Source organism: Silurus aristotelis (genome assembly GCF_946808225.1).
Source record: "Silurus aristotelis genome assembly, chromosome: 27".
NCBI lineage: Eukaryota > Metazoa > Chordata > Actinopteri > Siluriformes > Siluridae > Silurus > Silurus aristotelis.
This window is the reverse complement of record NC_139600.1, coordinates 12,368,837-12,394,792: the sequence shown is the minus strand read 5'-3', so window position 1 is coordinate 12,394,792 and position 25,956 is coordinate 12,368,837. Positions and strand designations below refer to the sequence as shown.

The 25,956-nt window shown below is 41.7% G+C and overlaps 2 protein-coding genes across 8 annotated transcripts in view; one reads left to right on the top strand and one right to left on the bottom strand.

Annotated features, from left to right (window-relative positions):
* Positions 1 to 4,122, top strand: part of LOC310721368 (A-type potassium channel modulatory protein KCNIP2-like) — a 181,480-nt gene extending 177,358 nt beyond the window's left edge. For 5 of the 7 annotated variants that reach the window (XM_083533019.1, XM_083533020.1, XM_083533025.1 and 2 more), the window contains one exon: positions 205 to 4,122. In XM_083533019.1, the coding sequence (XP_083389145.1) occupies positions 205 to 252 (48 nt within the window). In that variant the 3' untranslated portion in view covers positions 253 to 4,122. The remainder of the gene's footprint in view (positions 1 to 204) is intronic. The other 2 variants (XM_083533024.1, XM_083533021.1) reach the window with 2 other exon arrangements.
* Positions 4,123 to 4,369: 247 nt separating this feature from the next.
* Positions 4,370 to 25,950, bottom strand: cox15 (cytochrome c oxidase assembly homolog 15 (yeast)). Its single transcript, XM_083532949.1, has 9 exons — positions 25,309 to 25,950; positions 23,190 to 23,371; positions 20,633 to 20,755; positions 20,068 to 20,254; positions 16,838 to 17,005; positions 16,676 to 16,757; positions 10,810 to 10,964; positions 9,997 to 10,110; positions 4,370 to 5,278 (listed from the first exon to the last, which is right to left on the bottom strand). The coding sequence occupies exons 1-9, from the start codon at positions 25,381 to 25,383 to the stop codon at positions 5,147 to 5,149; spliced, it is 1,218 nt and encodes a 405-aa protein (XP_083389075.1). The 5' UTR covers positions 25,384 to 25,950; the 3' UTR covers positions 4,370 to 5,146.
* Positions 25,951 to 25,956: the final 6 nt, after the last annotated feature.

Genomic DNA, 25,956 nt, shown 5'->3' with positions numbered 1-25,956 from the left:
ACTGTCAGTAAATCAGCTTTTCCACCTGACAAATTTCATTATTATATGGCAGGAACATTCAGATGTCTCATGTGTCAGCATAGCAAATAGTATAAGCTTTAACTGAACTGTAAGTATCGGTGCCTCAATATCAAGTAAACCTTTCAATGTCGCTCTACCATTTCTTCTCTACTTCTGTCTGTTTCCTCCACCCATTTCTCCAAGGACGAGAACATCATGCAGTCCATGCAGTTGTTTGACAACGTCATTTAGGGCCACGCTCTATTCAACAGGACTGTGCAAGAGCCTCAGAAAGGTGATCACGACCTCCAAACTGGTCACCTGGAAAGCTACACTCCTCCATATCTCCTCTTCACCCAGCCAGAGGCCCACCGTCATTCGGTTTTCTTTCTTTCTTTTCCCCCCCAGAGACATTGTGGAAGATGATGCACCAATTCTGGCTCTTAGATAAACTTCAATAACACATTAGCTGGACTCGTGATGAAGCCAGCTGGACACTTTCACATTTAACAGGAAACTCGGAGGAACAAAAAGTGACGATAGAAGAGAAAAAGAAGCTACCAACATTTAGCTAGAATCTATGGCCGATGGTGGAGTTTTTAATTTGATATGTTTTTTTGTTTTTTTTTAATCAACAGACATTTTTCTAACCGCATGATGTCAAATTATCTACACTATGTAACGTATCTTTTTGCCGAGCTAGTCCAAAGCTTGTCTGTTGTCAAACGGCCATCCAAATGTGCCTCGCTCAGACGGCGTGTTGTATTGTGCACCATTCGAATCCCTCCATTCAGCAGCCAATTCAAATAGAAACGTACACTTTGTACATTCCTGGAAGAGTCTGTAAGAAAAGAAAGGGGCTCCTTGGCCTTCAAGATCTTAGCAGTTCAGGTTTTTTTTTCTTCCCTTTTCCTGGTAACAGAGGTTTTGTCCTTTTCAACCCATGAAGTGTCTCATTAGGTAGAGCAGTTCGTCATGTATCTTTGTAAAAACAGCAGAGTGGAGCTACGCTGCGTTAACGCTACCCTGCGTCAACGCATATTAAATATGAATCGTGAACTCATTGCTGCTGGTAGGAGCCACTAATGATAAATTCAGTATATTACATCATCCAGGCTTTTTAAAATGTATTATTATTAATAACAATCATGTATCACTATTTCGAGCATAGGAAGCTTTGTGATGCCTAGGGACCAGAAAGCTTGTCTAACATGATCAATATTAAAAAGGGTTTTGAATTAAAACTATGAAATAATATTTATAGTGGAGTAACAAATGAGAAAAATGATATATTACATAATATATAATACAAAATTGAATCTCATTATGTGCAATACCTTACCTTGCATATGTCTTCTTTTTGTCATGTCAAAACCTGTAACTGAAATGAGATCATTTTGGCATTTGAGATGTGAACTCTGCACATCTGTATTCTGAGATTTTCTTTTCTTTGGCAAAAGTTCAATCAAATGGAGACAGATGTTGTACAGCGATTTTCAAGTCTTGTACACAAATCTCAATCAGTTTGTGATCTACATTTGCACCAACACACGTATTTGGTTTTGAACTGCTATAGTACACCTTTTGGCTATTCACAAGATGAGCCTCCAGCCCAAGTCCAGAGGTGAAAAAGGTTTTCCTTCTGGCTTTGTTATGTATTCGGGTCTATCTATCTCACTAGTTTTCTGTCCTTGTTGAAGGAAAAGCATCTCCACAACATGATGCTCCCACCAGCATGCTTCATTGTGTGGATGGTGCTCTCAGGGTAATGAGCAGCGTTCATGTTTTTGTCAAATGCAGAGCTACAAGGCCACAGGGTAAGACCAAACCAGACTTGGTTGCTGCTCTGGCTAATACCCTCTTTACCTGGTCAATTGATTTCAGTGTGGTTTTTAACCCGAGATTCTTTTCAAAGCGATATCTCAAGAACGATTGTTGAAAGTATGCTGAACTTATGATTGTTTAGGATTTGTCATTGTAACGATGTTATTTTGATAGCTCCCTGGTCTTTATGACACTGTTTGTTTGGGTCTGCGTTACAACAAATTCTTTCCGATCAGCTCTACACAGGTTTTGAGACGAAAGGACACCAAAAAACACCATAGACTTCAATATTTAAGCAATAATTTTGAACGAATCTCGTCCAGTATGGCCACTTTATCAATTTACATCAGTGTGGAGTGGCGATGTCTAGTTATCTTTCGAAGAGCCAATCGTCAGCACCATTTATTTCGAGGTTTATGCAAATGTTCTTTTCAAAATGCCACAAGGAATGAAGAAAAAAAATTAATAAAATAAAGACCGTGTCCTCATTAGAACATTTTTCCCTCCTGAAAGGTCAAACAATGGCAGATGCTCCAACACGGTCATGTCAACATTTTTCTGTTGGCTTACAAGGACAGAGGGGATGCGTGAAAGGTTTGTTTAGAATCTGGAGACTTCCTTTCATTCCAAAAGAGGAATGAAGGGAAAATGTTTACCCTTATTTAAAGGTGTGTTACTGACATCAGTCTCTCATAATTGTGTGTCAATGTCCTTTTAAGACAAAGAAATAGTATTCCTATTAGGAAGGAATTTCATAGTAACATTTTAACATCAGTCCAAAGAATTTATTTGCTGCCATAATCAGAAATAACAGAACAAATTTTACTCACAAATTCACTGACCAAACATATATTAAGGTTGTCGTTCATCTACCAAATTTATTGTCTGAAGCCTATCAAGAACACGTTCTTGCGTTCACTCCGATATGTTCGTGTGTCTTCTGTAATGGAAAGGAAAAAAAAAAGCTCATTCATGTCGACTAGAATCGTCTGCAAAAAATGTAATTGGATCTCGATTTTTGTTGGAGCATAGCTTCTTGTCAGAGTTTCCCAAAATGCATTAGTATTTGTATTTATTTCCTTTTAGATCCCCCACTTCAGCATCAATGGACAGTGTTGTTCATACTCGCATGAAAAGTAATAATCTGCTGTATTAATCATTTCTTAGGTAGATTGTGCTGCAAAACGAGTAAAGATATCCTTGTATATTTTGTACAGAGAGTATAATAATAAAATAAAAAATATAAAAAAAAATAACTACAACTGCTATGCAATGATGGACGAAGTGTCTAAACTGTTGCAATGTCTTTGTAGTAAACCATAGTATTAAACAGATATCATATGATGACATTACTACTGATGTACTGCTTCCACTTTCTCACATGTGTGAACCCATTAGAGGCATGACTGCTTTAAAATTGATGCGATACACAGCTGGAAATGATTTCAGGAGAAAATGCCAGATGTGCTGTTACAGGAAACTAATATGGCAAATATCTGCAAAGATACAAGAGCCAATTAACAAGAATTGGGGATTAGCATTTTTTGGTTGCTTTGGAGCGTTTCTCGACTCGTTCTTAATATTTGCAAGCCGGTAAGAGAATTTCTTAAAAACTGTTTGTACAAACAGCACAACACTGGATTTCTTTCATTCAAAACTCTTTACTTTACTCAAAATCTTCAGTTCATCTGTCCAACGGTAAGTATTTGCGTCTAATTGTTCACAAAGATGATCATCAAAATGTTCAGTACTTGATGGAAACTCTAGTTTGGATTTCAATGACAGAACATGCACAAGTCTGAATTTCTGTGTTGTATCTATGAATTTCCACAGCACAAATGTACACATTACTGTATGTGGGCTATTGAGTGCAAAAGACCAGGCAGGATTCACTTTGTACTGTACTTGTGTTTATTGTTTTTTGTCTGGTCTGTATTCGCTCGCCAATTGAAGGTTCACGAGATTCGCCTTTGATCTGTTTGAGAGAACCAGTTGATCATTGGTTGATCTAAAGCCGTACACTCGCCTTTATTAGTATACATTTTATCAGTTGAAGACACATTTACTTGTAAAATGAAATGTGAAGAAAAAAAGCTTGACTGATGATTTAACCTGGTTTAACCATTTTGCATTTAACGACTTGAGGCAGAGATGTTTTGGGGGTTGAAACTAAGGTCGGGTAAACAGGTAAAAACCAGTATCATATATTTAAAGGAATCGCTTGAATAAATGTACCGAAGCATTTGAAATGATGTGAAGGGTTGAACAAATAGTTTTGAGAATTTCATTTCCGATCTGGGACACGCTCTAGAGCAAACGTGTACAAAACAAATGACTTCTTGCTATTTCTCTCCCTTTCTCTTCAAGATTAGACAAGAAAATGGAAGTTTTCTGTCATGGAGTCTCTCCTGTGGTTAAAAACTAATCGTTACACAGCATTCGCACTCGAGACCCCTTCCATAAATGTTAAATGAGACCTCTCTATACAGAAGAAAAAGATGTGTTAAACAAACAACAACAAAAAAACACTGCCCCATCAGGAACGTAAATTGGAATTCCATTACCATGCTTTTATTTCAACCAAATACATCACTTAGATACTGTACATTGTTCTTGATCGTAAAATTGGTGCATGGTTAAGAACTGCTAGAGGTGTGTGTGTGTGTGTTCATTTTAATTTCGAATACAATTTACAAAATAACTGTCCCATTTAATACACTTCAAATAATTATTTTGTATAAGTTACTATTGATTGTAAAAGTAGACACACCCTAAATTTTGCAAAGAAGGTGATGGGCATTTAGAGGTACACTATATGGACAAAAGATAGAGAGATCTAAAACCTAGTAAACACCTTTGGGATAAATTGGAACGCTGCTGTAGATCAGTAACTGACTTTATTTGTGCAGAATGAGCACAAATCTCCAACATCTAGTGGAACATTGCAGAAAAGTGGAGGTTATTATAAAGAGCGAACGGGGACTGATACTTTTGTCCATATGGTGTAGCTGGGAATATGAATACATTTACATTATGTTAAGAAAGGAAATGCAAAGTGTGATGGGCTTTCAAACTTTTGCACCTGCTTAATAAGTGCTATTTAGAGAAATTGTGTAATTCTGACATTTGAGTAGCTCCGATATTTTGAGGAAGAACGTGTATTTTGCACTTTTACCTGTTGGTTGACAGCAGACAGCTGCATTTTTTATTGTAATAAACTATAAACTGGCAGTTGACGCCAGAATCTGGGGTTTCGTTACCAGAGCAACTTTAAAATGCAGGTGAAAGATTGTGAAATACTTTTGGAAATCTCTCTGTGGAATTACTTGGCCACTTTTCGTAGTTCTGCAAGGACCCAAATGGCAAAAGTAAGCAGAGCTACGGAGCCGGATTGGTGTGTGGCTGCCAGGGAAGTTGGCACGTACAGGAGCAAAGTGCTGATCCCAAGGGCCACCTACAACAACAAACGACAACAGGCAATCAAAAAGCAATCGGACATTCAAGCAGTACAAAACGAGGCGGGATTAGGGTCTCATACAAGGCTTGCTTTTTGATCTCTTCACTTCCTGTTTACTAGTGTATTCTGATAAGTCACATCCCTCATGAGGCCTGTTCATTTTGTTATCTCTCTCGCTCTCTCACATACATACATTTTTTTTATTTATTTATATATATATATATATATATATATATATATATATATATATATATATACACATATATATATACACACACTTTTTTTTATATATATATATATATATATATATATATATATATATATATATATATATATATATGCATAGATATTCGTATATATGCATAAATATTCATATATATGCATAGATATTCTTAGATATTCGTATATATGCATAAATATTCATATATATGCATAGATATTCTTAGATATTCGTATATATGCATATATATATTCTTAGATATTCGTATATGCAAATATATGCGTAGATATTCGTATATATGCATAGATATTTGTATATATGCATATCACAGTGCTACAGATATTACCCTCATTATTAAAGAAACATAGAACACAAAACCATGGCCTGCTTTATTTATTTTTACACACACACACACACACACACACACACACACACACACACACACACACATATATATATATAAATAAAAATCTCAAGTCGCACAAAAATAGGCAAAAGAAAAAGAAATGTAAACTTAAGCAGCCTGAAGAAGCCTATTATACTGCATGTTCAAATCGCTGTGAGGATTTCAGCCACTGTTTTAACATTGCAGAGAAAACTGTTGGTTCTGATTGCATAGTGTCCCATAGATGTGACCCTTTCACTTAAAAGGATGATTCTACCCACAGTAGTTCTGCATCTTCAGACTCTACAGTTCCCACTTACTGCCCCTCTGGTCTTTGCCTTGTCACTTCTCAATCTTTGTGACAGCTTACCTCAGGGGCGAGGCCATATATACACTTAAGTTGTGTCTTAATAAATGAAAACTTTGTCAAATTCTTCAAAGGTATAACCTTTGATAATCTTTAAATGATGCTAGTTAATTAGTTTCTGAATTGTTACATCAAAAGTTTGCTTATATAATAATATTACAGGTTTACCTGATTGGGAAGCCTCCCGCGGAACCCGAGGCGAACGAGTGCAGCACAGGACGAGATTTGATGGGTGAATCCGGGTGCGGGCAGTAAAATTATCGTGTGTGTGGGTTGTGCGAGAATAAAATCATTTGTGGGACTCCGGCAAAATGGTCTTAAAACAAAAACTTAAGCATCTACTGCACAAAAGCAACAGTGGCAACTAAAATAAAATGAAACAATTTACAGGCACGATGTCGGATGCGAACTCTGGCATGGTTCATGCGCAGTAACTACTGGAGCACACCGAGTTACAACGTCTGAAGCGCAATGCAGAGGAGAATCACTGAGTGCTACAGATATTACCATTATTAAAGAAAGGAACATAAAAAACTATGGCCTGCTTTTTTTATATCATTTGAGTTGATGTTCTGAAAAGTTCCCTGTTCATGTCCATGCTCATCATTTACACAAAAAGTCAAAGTCAAATGAAACAAAACCTGTTTGTTAGTTGTCCGTTTCTTTTTCGTTCATATTTAAACTAAAAAAGCAGAGTAGCGGGGAAAATCGTCTTAAATTTTATTCGTCATAGACTGAGCATCAAACTTAAGCTTAGAGTCACCTAAATATTTAAATTCACTTACTTCCTCAATTTCCTCTTGAACAATTTTGGTTTTGAATACAACAGTGCTTTGTTCTTCAATGAAAAACACATTGATACTGTTTTGTTGTAATTGAAACAACTATCCTGCAGCCACTGGGAAACAATTCTGCAGCCATGAGAAGATTTAGCAGTTACATAATAAACTGTGTCATCTGCACCCATTTGACAGCCAACCTCCATGGAACTTCCAGGTAAATCGTTTATGTATATACAAAATTAATTTTTTTTACGATTGAAACAATTTCATTTGAATCAGTTTATTTTAGATTTTAAGTGAGTGCATTTTTTTTTTTTTTTTAAAAAAGCTTTTCCTTGATCCAAACTAACTTTTTCTGGAATCTATAAAATGGCCTATAGCCATTTCTGCCAAAATCCAAATTGCTTACGGTTTAACAAATGAGTTTTTTCCCCAAATAATTCAATTATTGTTCAAACCACTACCTTTTCTAAAACTTGAGACTACAGGAATAACAGAGATGGGTCAATAATTACCTCATCAGTCTCTCCAGACTTAAAAACAGCAGTTAAAAATGTTTGTGGAAACAACAGTTTTAATAGAGAAATTTACCAAAATATTCTATTGGCCTTAATGTTAAGATATCTTCGATATCTTCACCTTTTGAACTGTTACAGATTTCATCTTTATCAACCTGGAGAAATATAAAAATATGAATTTCTTACATCATGTGATAAAAAAAAAATGGAATTCAAATTACGGTAAGTTGACAAAAAAGGTATTTTTCAAAGCATCAGTACTAAACCTTTCCATTTATATTCAGTTTTGTTGCCGTTACTTTGACTACATTTCTGGTTAATTTATTCATATGCTTCCAAATAAGTGGAGTCAGCAAATAGCTGCATTAAATCAGATGACTTTGCTTTTCTCAGTTCACTTATCACTTTGTTTCTTAAACCTTTTAAAATGAATATAACTGAATGAAGATTATTATTTATTCAAGGAAAAAAAAGGTTCTTCTGTTACTTTAAAAAAAAAACATGTAAACTTCTGGTTTGTATTTGAAAGTGGGTCCATTATAAAATAAAATAAAAACACTCATTTAGATTATCAATTTAAACTGTAACATTACATAAAAAACATTTTCTGCTTAGGAATTCCATACCCTGCTTCTGTTGACCCTGAACTACCCTTTTTGTGGCATGTGTTAACTTTCCTCGTACACACAGTGGGTCCTGTATTTCTGTTTTAGGCTTATCTTTTGCAGGCTCAGCATAACCTTGTGGAGTTGTCTCTCCTAACTTTCTCTTCTGTTCTCACACACACACACACACACACATGGCAGCCCACCCCCTTTTATTCTCCCTCTTTTTTATTCTCTTTGGAAGTATATCTTCGTGTGTGAGACAATAAACTTTGGAACTTCTTTTTAAAAGCCGCCTCGTGTTTTTCATTTAGACTTCCCCGTATACGTAGGAGAGCAGAGATCGAGAGGAAAGGCTGAATTCAAGGGTATCCTGTCCGGGTGACAGAAGGCAATCCTGCCCAAGTGGCAGAGGATAAAACACTTTCTTACAAAATCGTTGTTTTATAAATTTTCTGAAAGTCAGTGTCGACCTATGATCAGACAAACCTGTTAACAAAATTATCAATAACTCGCTCTGGTTTATTCCTAAAAATGAAATCCATCGGTGTATTACTAGTTTGTGTAATTCTGTAGGGCTCGTCATCATTGATGCAACATATTTAGATGCAATTGAAAAAAAAATGTTTTTCTTACTATTATCCAACCAATTTCTATTAAAATCTCCTAATTGATTTGTTAAAATGCATCAATTAAACAATTTAAGCAATTTATTGAAATCATGGAAAAACGAGGCAATATGAGAAGGGCGGGTTGGGGGTAATAAGACTATAATATTATCATGACCAATGGGCCAAACCAAAAGAACATCCCAGGAATCCAATATACAGTATGGGAAGAGACTCATTACATTTATTATACTCATGAATCCACCCGTTTTCTGGCTTTTATTGATTTCCAGATTCAGTTACAATTTTAGCCACTGGAGGTCATGTGTTGTAATGTAATGTGATTGCATTTACACTATACAGACATAACCATCTACTATTTGGGGAAAAGGTTCCTCCCGATTTGTGGACGTTTGTGCTTCTGAGATCAATGGTTTTCACTCCTACCCATATAAAAATAAATAAATAAAAATATCTTCATGGAGCTGACTTTGTGCACAGGGGTATCGTAATGCTTGAACAGGTTTGTGTCTCCTAGTTCAAGTGAAGGCAAAATATAATGCTCCCACAAACCTGTACAATTGTGTGCCTTCAGCTTTGTGGTAACAGTTTGGGGAAGTACCACATATGGCTGGGAAAGGACAGGTGTCCCAATACTTTTGGAAATAGTGTATATTCCTGAAGACATTTCTTTTTTTATTTCCTCAGCTCGGGGTCCGAAAGTGCATGTAAGCAAGAGGTTATGTAATCTGTTGTGTTTATTAATACAAAAAAAACAAACAATCACAGCACTGAAGCCAGTGATTACACCAATATACACCCTTGTATGCGTGTATTATTATGCAAATATGATTCATCCAGCCAGTTTGACCTCATAGTAGGTATGAACCTCAGCGAACGATTTTCTCGCACTTTGATAACGGCGAGCGTTTTAGAGCCGGCTGTGAAAAGAACATTCGGAAAGCAATGTGTCGAAACTGTAGCTTAATCTCTAATTATTTTTGTTTGATAGGTCTTTATTCAGAGTCAGGTGTCAGAATAATATATTGTCGAGATGAAGGGCGTTCGGAATCTCACGCATCAAACCGGCGTGATGTCGCTTCTCTAACGCACCTGAAAAGAGTAGTAAACGCTTGTAATGATCTATAATTCCGCTATTCAGTGTCCCTTGTTACTCGCACTGTAGTTACCCGGTTGTTTATTTCAGAATGTGTGAAATGAAGCACTGACCTGTGTGTATGCCATGGCAGTCAAGCAGCTGATTGCAAGCTTTGTCCTCCTCGGCAGCTGCATGCGTCTGGAGAAGAGGAAGAGGCCGCTGATGGCTGCTAACGCGCTAATTCCCTGCCAGAAGATAAACAATTTTTTTGGGACTAAACCGGAGGAAAACCAGGCTACAGTGAGACAATTAGGATTTGGAATTAAGTGGGACATTGTGCATAGTTTGAGATCTTTCTCTGGCGTGTTATGCCGTGTTTATATTCCTAAATAATAAAAATTAAGATGTTTGAAATGGAAATAAATGCAACTGGTTAAAAAAAACAATGATACAGACAAGTGGATGGATGGATGATCACTGTGAACACTAAAAATAGTCGAACAGCATAAAAATAGCTGTACGAGTGAATAAATGAGAGTCCAGATATGAATCAATGAGCAAATAAGTGTTAAATGTCCCCAAATAGTGATAACCAGGTGAACATTGTGATTACTGTCGATACAAATGACTACATGACTCCTACATCTTCCACTGAAGAAACATCAGTGGAGTGGGTCATGGAGGGGATGCAGTTTATTGTCCAGAATGGCTGTGAGTTTATTAAATATCCAGTGAGCAGATCAGCCTCCTTCATCAGTTTGTTTAAAAGAACCTGCTTACAAGTTTCACTGGCTTTTCTTCACCTTATTTTAAGGGATAACACACTGTTAGATTTGTGCGTTTATTTCACTGAGTTCTCTTCACTTTCAATTTAGTCTCACAATAAACATTACCTTTTATTTACTGGTTGTTGATTCGTGAATGCAGCAGTCATGTGCACTCACCAGTATGCGGTGGTCAAACTGGACAGTGGTGGGGTTCTCGAAAACGTTCTTGATTTTAGGAGAGAACGCCAGAAGATCGTCTGGGATCCAGTATTCACCCATTTTTGGGAAAGAGTTGTAGACTAATCCAGCGTCGAGACCGGCGACAAAGGCTCCTGAAAAGAAAACATCACACTCATCCTCCTACATATCCTTCTAATCCTCTTAGTCGCCCTCATACCCCTTACTTTGCCTTATCCCCTTTACTCTCTCTCACCCCCCCCCACTCGCCCTCATACCCCTCTACTCGCAATCATTCTCCTCCCCTTAATCAGCCTCATTCTTCTACCTATCCTTCTACTCCTCTTACTCGCCCTCACCCCTCTACTCGCCCTCATCCTCCTCCCCTTACTCACCCTCACCCCCTTACTCACCCTCATACCCCTCTACTCGCCCTCCACCTCCTCCTCTTACTCGCCCCCGTGCCCTTACTCGCCCTCACCCCACTACTCGTCCTCATCCACCTTACCCGCCCTCATAACACTCTACTCGCCCTCATACCCCTCTACTTGCCCTCCACTTCCTCCTCTTACTCGCTCCCGTGCCCTTACTCGCCCTTATACCCCTACTTATCCGTCTACTCCTCTTAGTCGCCCTCATACCCCTTGCTCTGCCTTATCCCCTTTACTCGCCCTCATCCCCTCTACTCGCCCTCATCCCCCTCTACTCGCACTAATACCCCTCTACTCGCACTAATACCCCTCTACTCGCACTAATACCCCTCTACTCGCACTAATACCCCTCTACTCGCACTAATACCCCTCTACTCGCACTAATACCCCTCTACTCGCACTAATACCCCTCTACTCGCACTAATACCCCTCTACTCGCACTAATACCCCTCTACTCGCACTAATACCCCTCTACTCGCACTAATACCCCTCTACTCGCACTAATACCCCTCTACTCGCACTAATACCCCTCTACTCGCACTTATCCTCCTCCCCTTACTCGCCCTTGCCACCTTACTCACCCTCATCCCCCCTACACACCCTCCTACCTATCCTTCTACTCCACTTACTCGGCCTCACCCCCCTACTCGCCCTCATACCCCTTACTCGCCCTCATCCTCCTACCTATCCTTCTACTCCTCTTACTTGCCCTCATCCCCCTTACTCGCCCTCATCCCCCTCTACTTGTCCTCATCCTTCGCCCCTTACTCGCCCTCATCCTCCTACTCCTCTTACTTTCCCTCACCCCTCTACTCGCCCTCATACCCCTTACTCAACCTTATCCTCCTACTTATCATCCTCCTCCCCTTCCTCGCCCCCTTCATCGCCCTTGTACCCCTACTTATCCTTCTACTCCTGTTAGTCGGCCTCATAGCCCTTACTCGCCCTCATTCCCTATACTCGCCTTTGTACCCCTCTACTCGCTCTCTCTACTCATCCTCCTACCTATCCTACTACTCCTCTTACTCACCCTCATCCCCCTTACTCGCCCTTGTCCCCCTCATCCCCATCTACTCGCCCTCATCCCCCTCTACTCGCCCTCATCCCCCTCTACTCGCCCTCATCCCCCTCTACTCGCCCTCATCCTCCTACCTATCCTTCTACTCCTCTTACTCGCTCTCACCCCACTTACTCACCCTCATCCCCCTTTCCTGCCCTCATCCCCCTTACCCGACCTCATCCGCCTACCTATCCATCTACTCCTCTTATTCGCCATCAACCCCCTTTCTCGCCCTCATCCCCTCTACTCGCCCTCATACCCCTCTACTCGCCCTCATACCCCTCTACTCGCCCTCATACCCCTCTACTCGCCCTCGCCACCTTACTCACCCTCATCCCCCTTACACACCCTCCTACCTATCGTTCTACTCCACTTACTCGGCCTCACCCCCTACTCGCCCTCATACCCCTTACTCGCCCTCATCCTCCTACCTATCCTTCTACTCCTCTTACTTGCCCTCATCCCCCTTACTCGCCCTCATCCCCCTCTACTCGCCCTCATACCGCTACTTATCCTTCTCCTCCTCTTAGTCACCCTCAAACCCCTTACTCTGCCTTATTTCCATTACTCGCCCTCATCCTCCTTACTCGCCCTCATTCCCCTTACTCGCCCTCATCCTTCTCCCCTTACTCGCCCTCATCCTCCTACCGATCCTTCTACTCCTCTTACGCGCCCTCATCCCTCTACTCGCCCTCATACCCCTTACTCACCCTTATCCTCCTACTTATCATCCTCCTCCCCTTACTCGCCCCCTTACTCGCCCTTGTACCCCTACTTAGCCCTCATAGCCCTTAATCGCCCTCTACTCCTTTCCTGCCCTCATCCCCCTTACCCGACCTCATCCGCCTACCTATCCATCTACTCCTCTTACTCGCCATCAACCCCCTTTCTCGCCCTCATCCCCTCTACTCGCCCTCATACCCCTCTACTCGCCCTCGCCACCTTACTCACCCTCATCCCCCGTACACACCCTCCTACCTATCGTTCTACTCCTCTTACTCGCCATCACCCCCCTTACTCGCCCTCATTCCCCTTACCTGCCCTCATCCTCCTACCTATCCTTCTACTCTTCTTAATCACCCTCATCCCCCTTACTCGTCATCTACACCCCTTACTCGCCCTCATCCTCCAACCTATCCTTCTACTCCTCTTAATCACCCTCATCCCCCTTACTCGCCCTCGTCCCCCTTACTCGCCCTCGTCCCCCTTACTCGCCCTCGTCCCCCTTACTCGCCCTCGTCCCCCTTACTCGCCCTCGTCCCCCTTACTCGCCCTCATGCTCCTACCGATCCTTCTACTCCTCTTACTCGCCCCCACCCCTCTACTCGCCCTCACCCCTCTACTCGCCCTCATCCCTATACTAGCCCTCATACCCCTTACTCACCCTTATCCTCCTACTTATCATCCTCCTCCCCTTCCTCGCCCCCTTACTCGCCCTTGTACCCCTACTTAGCCCTCATACCCCTCTACTCGCCCTCGTACCCCTCTACTCCTTTACTGCCCTCATCCCCCTTACCCGACCTCATCCGCCTACCTATCCTTCTACTCCTCTTAATCACCCTCATGCCCCTTACTTGCCATCTACACTCCTTACTCGCCCTCATCCTCCAACCTATCCTTCTACTCCTCTTAATCACCCTCATCCCCCTTACTCGCCCTCGTCCCCCTTACTCGCCCTCGTCCCCCTCATCCCCATCTACTCGCCCTTATCCTCCTACCTATCCTTCTACTCCTCTTACTCGCCATCACCCCCTTACTCGCCCTCATCCTCCTACCTATCCTTCTACTCCTCTTAAATCACCCTCATCCCCCTTACTCGCCATCTACTCGCCCTCATCCTCCTACTCCTCTTACTCGCCCTCACCCCCCTTACTCGCCCTCATCCTTTTACCTATCCTTCTACTCCTCTTAATCGCCCTCATACCTCTACTTATCCATCTACTCCTCTTAGTCGACCTCATTCCCTTTACTCACCCTCATCCCCCTTACTTACCCTCATACCCCTCTACTTGACCTCATCCTCCTCTTCTTACTCACCCCCTTACTCGCCGTTATATCCCTACTTATCCTTCTACTCCTCTTAGTCGTCCTCATACGCCTTACTCTGCCTCATCCCCTTTCCTCGCCCTCATCCTCCTACCTATCCTTCTACTCCTCTTACTCGGCCTCACCCCCCTACTCGCCCTCATCCCCCTTACTCGCCCTCATACCCCTTACTCGCCCTCATCCTCCTACCTATTCTTCTACTCCTCTTACTCGCCTCATCCCCCTTACCTGCCCTCATCCTCCTACCTATCCTTCTACTCCTCTTACTCGGCCTAACCCCCCTACTCGCCCTCATACCCCTCTACTTGCCCTCATCCTCCTCTTCTTACTCACCCCCTTACTCGCCGTTATATCCCTACTTATCCTTCTACTCCTCTTAGTCGTCCTCATACGCCTTACTCTGCCTCATCCCCTTTCCTCGCCCTCATCCTCCTACCTATCCTTCTACTCCTCTTACTCGGCCTCACCCCCCTACTCGCCCTCATCCCCCTTACTCGCCCTCATACCCCTTACTCGCCCTCATACCCCTTACTCGCCCTCATCCTCCTACCTATTCTTCTACTCCTCTTACTCGCCTCATCCCCCTTACCTGCCCTCATCCTCCTACCTATCCTTCTACTCCTCTTACTCGGCCTAACCCCCCTACTCGCCCTCATACCCCTCTACTTGCCCTCATCCTCCTCTTCTTACTCACCCCCTTACTCGCCGTTATATCCCTACTTATCCTTCTACTCCTCTTAGTCGTCCTCATACCCCTTACTCTGCCTCATCCCCTTTCCTCGCCCTCATCCTCCTACCTATCCTTCTACTCCTCTTACTCGGCCTCACCCCCCAACTCGCCCTCATCCCCCTTACTCGCCCTCATCCTCCTACCTATTCTTCTACTCCTCTTACTCGCCTCATCCCCCTTACCTGCCCTTACCCCCCTACTCGCCCTCATCCCCCTTACTCGCCCTCATACCCCTTACTCGCCCTCATCCTCCTACCTATTCTTCTACTCCTCTTACTCGCCTCATCCCCCTTACCTGCCCTCATCCTCCTACCCATCCTTCTACTCCTCTTACTCAGCCTAACCCCCCTACTCGCCCTCATACCCCTCTACTTGCCCTCATACTCCTCTTCTTACTCACCCCCTTACTCGCCGTTATATCCCTACTTATCCTTCTACTCCTCTTAGTCGTCCTCATACCCCTTACTCTGCCTCATCCCCTTTCCTCGCCCTCATCCTCCTACCTATCCTTCTACTCCTCTTACTCGGCCTAACCCCCCTACTCGCCCTCACCCCCATACTCGCCCTCACCCCTTACTCGCCCTCAGCCCCCTCTACTCGCCCTCAGCCCCCTCTACTCGCCCTCAGCCCCCTCTACTCGCCCTCAGCCCCCTCTACTCGCCCTCAGCCCCCTCTAGTCGCCCTCATACCCCTACCTATCCTTCTACTCCTCTTACTCCCTCTCATCCCCCTTACTCGCCCTCACCCCCCTTACTCGCCCTCATACCCCTCGACTCGCCCTCATCCCCTCGACTCGCCCTCATCCCCTCGACTCGCCCTCATCCCCTCGACTCGCCCTCATATCCTTACTTATCCTTCTACTCCTCTTAGTAGCCCTTATACCCCTTTACTCGCCCTCATCCCCTTTACTCGCCCTCATCCCCCTTACTCGCCCTCACCCTCCTCCCCTTACTCGCCCCCTTACTCACCCTCATCCCCTTGACTCACACTCATTCTCCTACCGATCCTTCTACTCCTTTATCCTCGCCCTTATACCCCTTACTCACCCTCATCCTCCCCTTACTCGCCCTCATATCCTTACTTATCCTTCTACTCCTTAGTCGCCCTTATACCCCTTTACTCGCCCTCATCCCCCTTACTCGCCCTCATACCCCTCTACTCGCCCCCTTACTCACCCTCATCCCCTTACTTGCCCTCATCCCCCTTACCCGCCCTCATACCCCTCTACTCGCCCTTATCCTCCTACTCTCCCTCATACCCCTATTTATCCTTCTACTCCTCTTAGTCACCTTTATACCCCTTTACTCGTCCTCATCCCCCTTACTCGCCCTCATCCTCCTCCCCTTACTCGCCCCCTTACTCACCCTCATCCCCTTGACTCACCCTCATTCTCCTACCTATCCTTCTACTCCTTTTACTCGCCCTTATACCCCTTACTCGCCCTCATCCTTCCCTTACTCGCCCTCATCCCCCTTACTCACTTTTATCTTCCTACTCACCCTCATGACCCTACTCTTCTTTATCCAAAGCTTGCTATTCAAACAACTATGTTTCAACTGTTTTAAGTGCTCATTTTGACCCAAAGGTGATGGTCCTAACCTGAGAAAGCTGTAAGGAAGACTAACACCCCTGTGCCTTTAGCAAACCTCCTGAGCTGCACAATACGTCTGGTGTCAGGAAGCTGTGTAAAAGAAACATTTTGTAATTAAAGGGTGTTTGGGCTTTATGTAGAACCTTGTAGGTGTGTGTGTGTGTTTGTACCATGTTCACAGGAAGCATTAGTGTGAGTCCTGTCCAGAGACTGCCACAGTACAAAAGGAGAGCTGAACCCAGATGAGACGCCAGTCTGTACTGACTGACTCGGGGAACGTCATACGAGTCTGGTTTCTCCTCCAGTCCACTCTTCACCATGTACCAACCCAGCAGACCCTATGAGCAAACAGAAATACACATTAAACCCACAAAGCAGTATGACATATTCAAGGGGTAATAGGTAATATATTGATACAAACACGGCTGGACACACCATGCTCGTGTGTACCAACATCTGAAACCATGCAATGCAATGCAGAGTATAATAGTAGTAGTATACCCTGAGAGCATTTCACAATTAACTATTAATACTATTATAAAGTACAAGGGCAGTGTCTACAAGACCTGAAATCCCCTTCAATAAACTGTCCCATGAATCCCCTGAAAAATCCCTACAATTCCACATATTGAGGGAGTGAATGAATGAAGGATAGAAGGAACGAAGACATTTGTTAAAGTTTGCTAAAATAGTGTAGTAGAACAATTAAGTAGATCATATGTTTAAAAAAGTCACACACACACACACACACACACACACACACACACACACACACACACACACACACACACACACACACACACACACACACACACACACACACACACACACACACACCTGTATTACCCAAATGTGGTCTAACGAATGTACAATATTGAATTAAATATTTTCATTTTTAAATTTTATTTAATCAATTTAATTTGTGCCAATTTAATTGATAACACAATTTAATCAATGTAATAATGTGTATTGTGCATTGACTTGATTTTTTGTATTTTATTTTTTTATAAGACATAAAATATAAGAATTGTATATTTTATTTAACCAAACAGGCATTTTATTTTTACTTGTCTCAAAAATGTAAAATGCTAAGATTTGTCAAGACAAATGTAAAAATTAACTGTGTTAATAAAAAACTTTTTTCTTTGCATTTATTCCCTCTAACTGTACAGAAAATGAACCAAACTGTGACCTAGAAAATGAGATACGTACTGAACCATGCATTTTGTGTACCATTACAACTTTAAATATATATAAATTGCTGAAGCTCTAACTAGTTTTGCTAGCTAGCCTTCAGTAGATTAATAAAACGATAACGAAATGTGTAGTTCAATTATGAAACTCTACTCAGGTGGCACGTCAGTGATGTGGCCTATTCGGGTTTCTCCATCCAAGTAACTCTTCATATACACGAATTAACTGTCTGTGTGACATTTCTGCACAAACTATATGTATTTCCATCCACTTTCCACACCCCAGCACCACATGTATTGATATGCAACTAGAGTCCCTCTTACTAAACCTTTTGTTGTAGCAGCAAAATGGCTCTTAACATCTGTTTATTAAAACATGCTTGAGAGAGCCATCTTTAGCCTTAAGCACAGCAGCAGCATTCGACACCAAACCCTCTACAATCTACAATCCATAACCATTATATAAACCCGCTGTCTTTCTTATACTGTTTTCTCAAAGTATGGTTTAATCACAATATAATCGAGCAATGGAGCTACCTTGGGGTAACATGGTTACAAATTTAGCCGGCTTGCTAAAAAGGTTACTCCATTTTCCCTCAGAAATATGTACCGTCAAATCTGATGGCTTAAAAAAATAAATAAATAAAAAAACACAAACAAAAAAAATGTATGCAAATTCCTGAGTCTCATAAAAACGCAACAGATTTTTATTCGTTTTGGTTTTGGGCTAGAAACTTTTCTTTCAGCATTTTGTTATACTAAGGACAGAAATCTAAGGACACTTAACTCTGACCCATACGAGGGCTAAAATGGATAGAAACCTGCCTCGGAAGGGAGTTCACAAGATTCTTTGCAGATTGTTCAGATTTCTAATGAAAAAGTAACTGCTTGTATTAAAACAGTCTTTTAAATTGCAACAATTAAAAAACAACAACAGTAGTGAAATTGACCAAATGAAAATATGGCAGAAGATTTGATGCTCTGCACAAGAACACATAATGATAGACATAATGGCTGAACTGAAACTTAACTGTTATCTGTGAGAATGTTCCGATGTCCATCATGTCAAGTGCAGGCTGGTCTTTATAAAATAATGCTGCACAGCAATAAAAAGTCTATGCTGTTGTACAGAGAGATATTTACTGGAGAACAATTCCTCCTTCCAGTAAGTATAAGCGCCCATAATAATATTAATAAATAACTTACAGTGCCCATAAAAAACACAGTCTTGTATGGTTTTTAAGAGACACACACATTATATACATATATACACACACACACACACACACATATATACACATACATTCATACATATATATACACACATACATACATACACACACACACACACACACACACACACACACACAGCAAACTAGTTAATAAACATCTGCAAAACAAGATTTACTCTGACCAAATAAATATATAAAATGTACAAAGGCTCCACTATTATTTATTGAAAAATCCTCCCTTAGCATGAATAACTGCTTAACACACTTTTGCCATCCGGACAGTTTTTTTTTTTTTTTTTTATCCAAAAATCAAAAAAAAAATTTCCCTTGCCAAATATGTTCTTACATTTACAGCATTTGCCAGATGCCCTTATCTAGAGCGACTTACAAATAATACAACTGAGCAGCTGATGGTTAAGGGCCCAGCAGTGTCATCTTACTAGTGCTGGGATTTCAACTCATTATGTTCTGATTAGAAGTCCAACATCTTGCCCACTGAGCTACCACCTCCCCCAAATGGTTTTCGCTAGTTGGAGATTATTTCCTGATTTTGTGATCCAGTTCATCAGGATTTAAGTGCAGTACCTGAGCAGGGCTTTCTGAATAACACTTACAGAGTTTGGGCTTCGTGGTTATAGTTTGTTTGTTTTTTTGGTTCCAATTAGCTGCAGTCCAGTCGGAACTGCATGGCATCTCGGAGTTTTTCGTTGCCACCATCACCACTAGCTTGCTCATTAGGGACAGAAATATAGGCACTAAACTTACAGTCACTTGGCATACAAGCTGCTATACAAGACTACTCTAAAATAAATCCATGATTCATTTCTATAATATTGTTCCTTGAGAGGAAAATACTAAAATGTTGCTGAAATGTGAGGGGTGCACTCACTTGTGTGAGAGTCTGCATATATTAAACTTGATCTGAAAATTTGAAATCAGAGAAAATTACCTTTTTTTTTTTTTTTACAACAATACCTGGAAGACGACGAAGCCGCACAAGCCCAAAACTTTAGCCTTCATTGACCGGTTGAAGTAGCCTTTTTTCCAGAAATACACAGTGGGCAGGATGTAGGCTAAGCCCACCAGCCTTCCCCACATACGGTGTCCCCACTCCATGTAGAAGATGAACTTAAACTCAGTAAGGGTCATGTCATGGTTCATTCTGTTGCAAATAATGAGATCAAAGTAAACAGACACTGGGCATAATAACAGACCAATGGGTTCTAAACAAGAGATTTTAGTGTATTGGTTTTCTCAAATGATGTCGTTGTCATAAGTAATGAAATATTAATGACTGAGACCAAGTTCAAGGGTGTATGTGGAAGTGTAAGATTGATCAGAAGTATGTACAGGATTTTGGGAAATTGGTTAGGGCTGTCTGTAGAAACAGGTGAAATGGTTTAGTGTTAGTGGGGGGATATTGTTTAAGACTCTCTATGGAAGCAGGAATAATTAATTAAGAGTGTTTGCTGGACAAATATCATTTGTATAAAAACAGACTATATTAGTGTGGGTACCCACATGAGCAAACCAGACTCACATTTTAAACTCAGGAAACTGTTGGTATTTAGAGAACTCTGCCTCCCACTCTGCCTGGGTCTGAGGTGGCTTCATCTCCTTCACCAAGTGCCAGTCCACCATGGAGAGGCCTGACTCAGTCAATCTGGATAAACAAATCAGCTTTCTTTAAATTCAATTTTATTGTCATGAAAACTTGCACACAAATAATATTTTAGAAGGTTGAACACTGCAGTGCCACTGTAACACATGCTGTACAGTAGGACCTTGTTTGAAGACAAACTGGCTTTCTGATCAATAGGAGAGAATTTTAACTGAGTTTTTCCACGTATGCTTTAGAAATGGTTTATATATTAAGGATTTGACAAAGGTTCTAAGATGAATTTATTTAACTTGCCATTTAAATGCATTGTTAACTGACACATTTTTACCATTCCCATTCATTACCACTGCCCATAGATTTTGCTAAAAGGATGGAAATGGCAGTGATGAACACTTATTTTAAGAAGAAGGAGGCTCACAGTGATGTATAAGAGTGGAGGGAGGTGCACACAGGTGGACTATGTTCTATGTAGGAGATGCAACCTGAAGGAGATTGAAGACTGTATGGTGTTGGCAGGAGACAGTGTAGCTAGACAGCATCGGATGGTGGTCTGTATGATAGTTTGGAGGTGAAGAAGAAGAGGAGGAGAGTGAGGACTGAAAGAAGAATAAGATGGTGGAAACTGAAGGAAGAAGAGTGTAGTGTGAGGTTCAGGGAAGAGGTGGTAATTAGGTGCTGGATGATTGGGCAACTACTGCAGGAGTGATATGGGTGACAGCTAGAAAGCTACTTGGTGTGACATCTGGAAATAAAAAGGAAGACAGAGACGTGGTGGTGGAATGAGGAAGTGCAGAACCGCATAAGGAGAAAGAGGTTGAGAAAACAGAAGTGTGATCGACAGAGTGATGAAAATGTAGGCAGGAGTACAAGGAGATGCAGCAGCAGGTAAAGAGGGATGTGGTGAAAGCCAAGAGGAAAAGGCATATGAGCTGTATGAGAAGTTGGACACTAAGGAAGAAGAAAAGGATTTGTACCGATTGGCAAGGCAGTGGGACCGAGCTGGGAAGGATGTGCTGCAAGTTAGAGCAATAAAGGATGGCGATGGAAATGTGTTGACTAGTGAGGAGAGTGTGTTGAGAAGATGGAGGAAGTATTTTGAGCAGCTGATGAATGAGGAAAATGAGAGAGAAAAGGTTGGATGGTGTGGAGATGGTGAAGCAGGAGGTGGATAAGAGTAAGGAGGAAGTGAGAGCAGTGATTGAGAGGATGAAGAGTGGAAAGTCAGTAGGACCAGATGACATACCGGTAGAAGCACGGAGATGTTTAGGAGAGATGGCAGTGGAGCTTTTAACAAGGAAGGTGGGAGGATGCCTGAGGAATGGAGGAGGAGTGTCCTGGTACCGATCTTTAAGAATAAGGGAGATGTCCCCCAAGCAGACATTTTTAGTTTTAGAACTCTTTTGAATGAAAAAAATAAAAAAATATTTAAGTGTTGTCTGAACAAGATTATACTTCAAACACCATGAACAAGCAACCCTGAGGGTTTCTGCTTGGGGTTCTATATTTGTCCAAAATTTTTGAAGTATAATATATTTAATATGTAGCTATTTAATTTTTTTTCCTAGTAACTCAACCTGAACTGGTCTGAAACACATACTCACCATCAACAATCCAATAATCGAAAGAATTAAAAAATTATCAAGGACTGCCTTCCTTTTTTTTTTTTTTTTTTTTTTTTTTTTTTAAACCCAGCTTTTCAACAATCAATCCTGTGCAATACAAAAGGCTTAAGTACCATCTTTAGAATGTAGTGATGATTACACATGCCATTACTGTCAGGATATTTCCCTCCATTTAGAACACTTTCTATTTACGACACCTATTAAAACCATCTCAGCACATACTAAAAGGCTTAGAGAAAGGTTTCTCTTTTATGGTCACTGATCCGCGCAGAAATTTGATGTTTGAAAAGCCGTTGAAGCATGTACTTATGTGCTGGCTGAGAATTTCAGTTCTGTTCAACTTTTCTAAAAAACTAATTCATATGCATCCATACTGGAGCATATTAATGTATTAGTCTAGACTGATCAGGCTAACATTAATAACCACTGAGCGGTGACGTGAGTAACACTAATTATCTCATCATGGCACCTGTTAGCGGGTGGATGTATTAGGCAGCAAGTAAACATTTTATCCTCAAAGTTGACGTGTTAGAATCAGAAAAAAATGGGCCTAAAGATTTGAGTGAGTTTGACAAATTGTGAGACGTCTAGACGACCGGGGCAGAGCATTTCCAAAACTGCAGCTTGTGGCATGTTCCCAGTCTGCAGTGGTCAGGATCTATCAAAAGTGCTCCAAGGAAGGAACAGTGGTGAACCGGCGACTGTTCTGGCAGCAAAAAAGGGACCAACACAATATTAGGCAGATGGCCATAATGTTATGCCTGATCAGTGTGTATATCTTTCTAAATGACCTGTGGCTTACACAAGGGTTAGAGACCATATGGAGCATATGATTGGTCTTGAACCTTACTGACCTGGTTACTCCTCCCAGAACTACAGCGCCCAGAACGAGGCCACTGCATCCCACCAGCCAGCGTCCTACAATCCGGTCTGATGCTGCATTGGGGAGTGTGTTGGAGGAACACTGTGCAGATATGGTCTGGCTCACAGCTGTGTTCTGCCCTCTCTGATACAGGCATTGTCTCAAAGGTGAGGGCTGAAATAGAAAAGTACAAACAGAAAAGGTGAGCAACAGCAAATTAAGCAGATTTGTCTGAAATTAATATCGATCCACCCAACTAACTAACTAACCCACCCACTTACCTACCTACATAACCACTCTCCTACCCAGATAACCCCCCCCCCCCCCCGAACACTTCCACCTAATTACCTACCTACATAGCCACCCTCCTATCCACCCACACAACCAATCTGCCTACATAACAACCCACCCACACAACCACCCACCCACACATCTACCTACATAACCATCCACCCACACATCTACCTACATAACCACCAACCCACACATCTACCTACATAACCACCCCCCTACCCGCCTATGTAACCACTCACCCACATATCTACCTACATAACCACCGACCTACCTACCCACACACCCACCTATCTACCAACCAAACGCTACTATAGCATTATTGCTGTCTCCCAGTACCTGATCTCAAATTAGTATCTGTCTAGAGTTTCTCTGTGTTTAATTTTATCTGTATATTACTTTTAACAACAGACAACAGTAAAAAGGTTATATAGTTTAAATGTATACATTTAGTGCCTATAAGTTTGTTCCTTATAAACGTAACCCTAACAAGTGAGCTAGTGGTGACAGTAGCAAGGAGAAACCCTGAGATGGCATGAGGAAGAAACCTTGAAAGGAACCAGACTCAAAAGGAAACCCATCATCATCTGGGTGGCACCAAATGTCCATTTAGAACAATTCCATCATTGTTGATCAGTACTATTCAGTGATAGATGCTTAAATGCAAAACTGTCCATGCAAACTGTAGTCCTAAGCCATTGTAGCAGATCGTTGATATTAATCGGTCCTCAATCAGTTGCTCAGTAACTTCATGGATCTTCAGTCTATCCATGTGGAACCATCCTCATGTGCACAAAATGTCTCCAATTGAAGAAAACTCTAAAGGTAGGGAGTCGGGATGGATCAGGCAGATCCAAAAGGGAAGAAAGAGACATATCATATCCAGACTATAAACTTTGAATAAAATAAAGTACTATAAACATCCTCCTTTATAGAATAGCCTTTATTTGTCACATGTACATTACAGCAGTGAAATTCGTTCTTCGCGTAACTTAGCTTGTTTAGAAGTTGGGGTCAGAGCGCAGGGTCAGCCAGGAAACGACGCCCCTGGAGCACAGAGGGTTAAGGGCCTTGGTCAAGGGCCCAAGAGTGGCAACTTGGCGATACCGGGGCTTGACCCGCCGACCATCCGATCAGTAACGCAGCGCCTTAACCACTGAAATACTACTCCCCTATAGTCCTCTTTTGCACATTACAGTATATTTATAGTATACAGGAGGTTTACTAGTCGGTGCTATTTCGTATTTTGCAACATACATATTTGTCCCACATTGTCTTGTGTTGTCTGTCTGCACTGTTTGCACCCAATGCACTTGCTGTTGTGTGGTGAAGCTCGATGTTGTTTAATGAAGCACCAGGGTTCTGGAGGAACGTTGTCTTATTTTCACTGTGTACTGAGTCAACTGTATAATGGTAGAAATGACAAAGCTTCCTGACTTGACTTGATAAACAGCTCCTTACACTGAACATATAATACATCAGCACTGTATATCCTTCTCAGTGAAGATAAAGGGTGCTGGTGTGTGTGTGCCTTGTGTTCATCTTATTTTCAAGTCCGCTGGTGGCCAAAACGGCGACTGATGTAAAGGGGGGTATATGGATTACAGTCTGTGCATCTAATAAAAGGGTAAGTTTGTGTATGTTTGGGTCAGAAGCACGTGTTTACATATCAGATATTTTCACACAAATGCCACTTTCTATAATAGATTACGAAATCAACAGAGCATTACAACTTGACCGATGGCATCAGCAGCACAAACCCCAAAAGATCCAACGTGATTATATACATCAGAAAGAATTCAAGGACTTAAAGCTCTTACGTGACTCTGTTGAAACCCTCTCCCTGCGTTTCTGTAGCCGCACCGGACAACATGCCTTAGCGTGGGGAGCAGCATCACCACGCGTATCCTCTCTCGGTTCTTTTTGTTTGTTTGTTTGTTTGTGCTTTTAGAGAAACCACCTGCTAGTGTAATGCATTTCTCATTGAGGGCTTCTTCAGTGAGACGCCATATTGCTTTACGCTTCCGCGTTCAACTTTGACCCCTAGTCAACGTCATAGCCGCGCGCCGGAACACGTGGAAACGCTTAACATGGTTTAATGCGACAAAAAAGCGTTTTTTAAAACACCAAACACATTATTAATATATTTCTAAAAAAAAACACAGCGTACAGAAAATTTCAGAGTACGAACGTAACGCGTTTAATGAGTAGCTAAGCATTTGTCTTAAGTTTTCTAAGGGAGAAAAGCGTTACGTTCGTCTTCTTGAGTCGCATGTACACGGTGTTTACTAAATTTGCTCTTGTTAAAACGCTGCATTAAACCACGTAAAGCGTTTTTATCGGAAACTAGTGACTTGTCAACGCCTACATGTGTGTCTACAAACATATTTACACTTTGCATAGGTTTTATACTCATCATCTGCTTGAAACAATAAACGTCTTTCAAAGCACAGGCACAATATCCCCTG

Coding starts and splice junctions, on each gene's coding strand:
- cox15 (XM_083532949.1), bottom strand. CDS start 25,383: ATGCTGCTCCCCACGCTAAGGCATGTTGTCCGGTGCGGCTACAGAAAC. Junction 20,756..23,189: donor GTTCTGGGAGGAGTAACCAG/GTCAGTAAGGTT, acceptor TTGTTTATCCAG/ATTGACTGAGTCAGGCCTCT. Junction 16,758..16,837: donor TAATGCTTCCTGTGAACATG/GTACAAACACAC, acceptor TCTTTTACACAG/CTTCCTGACACCAGACGTAT.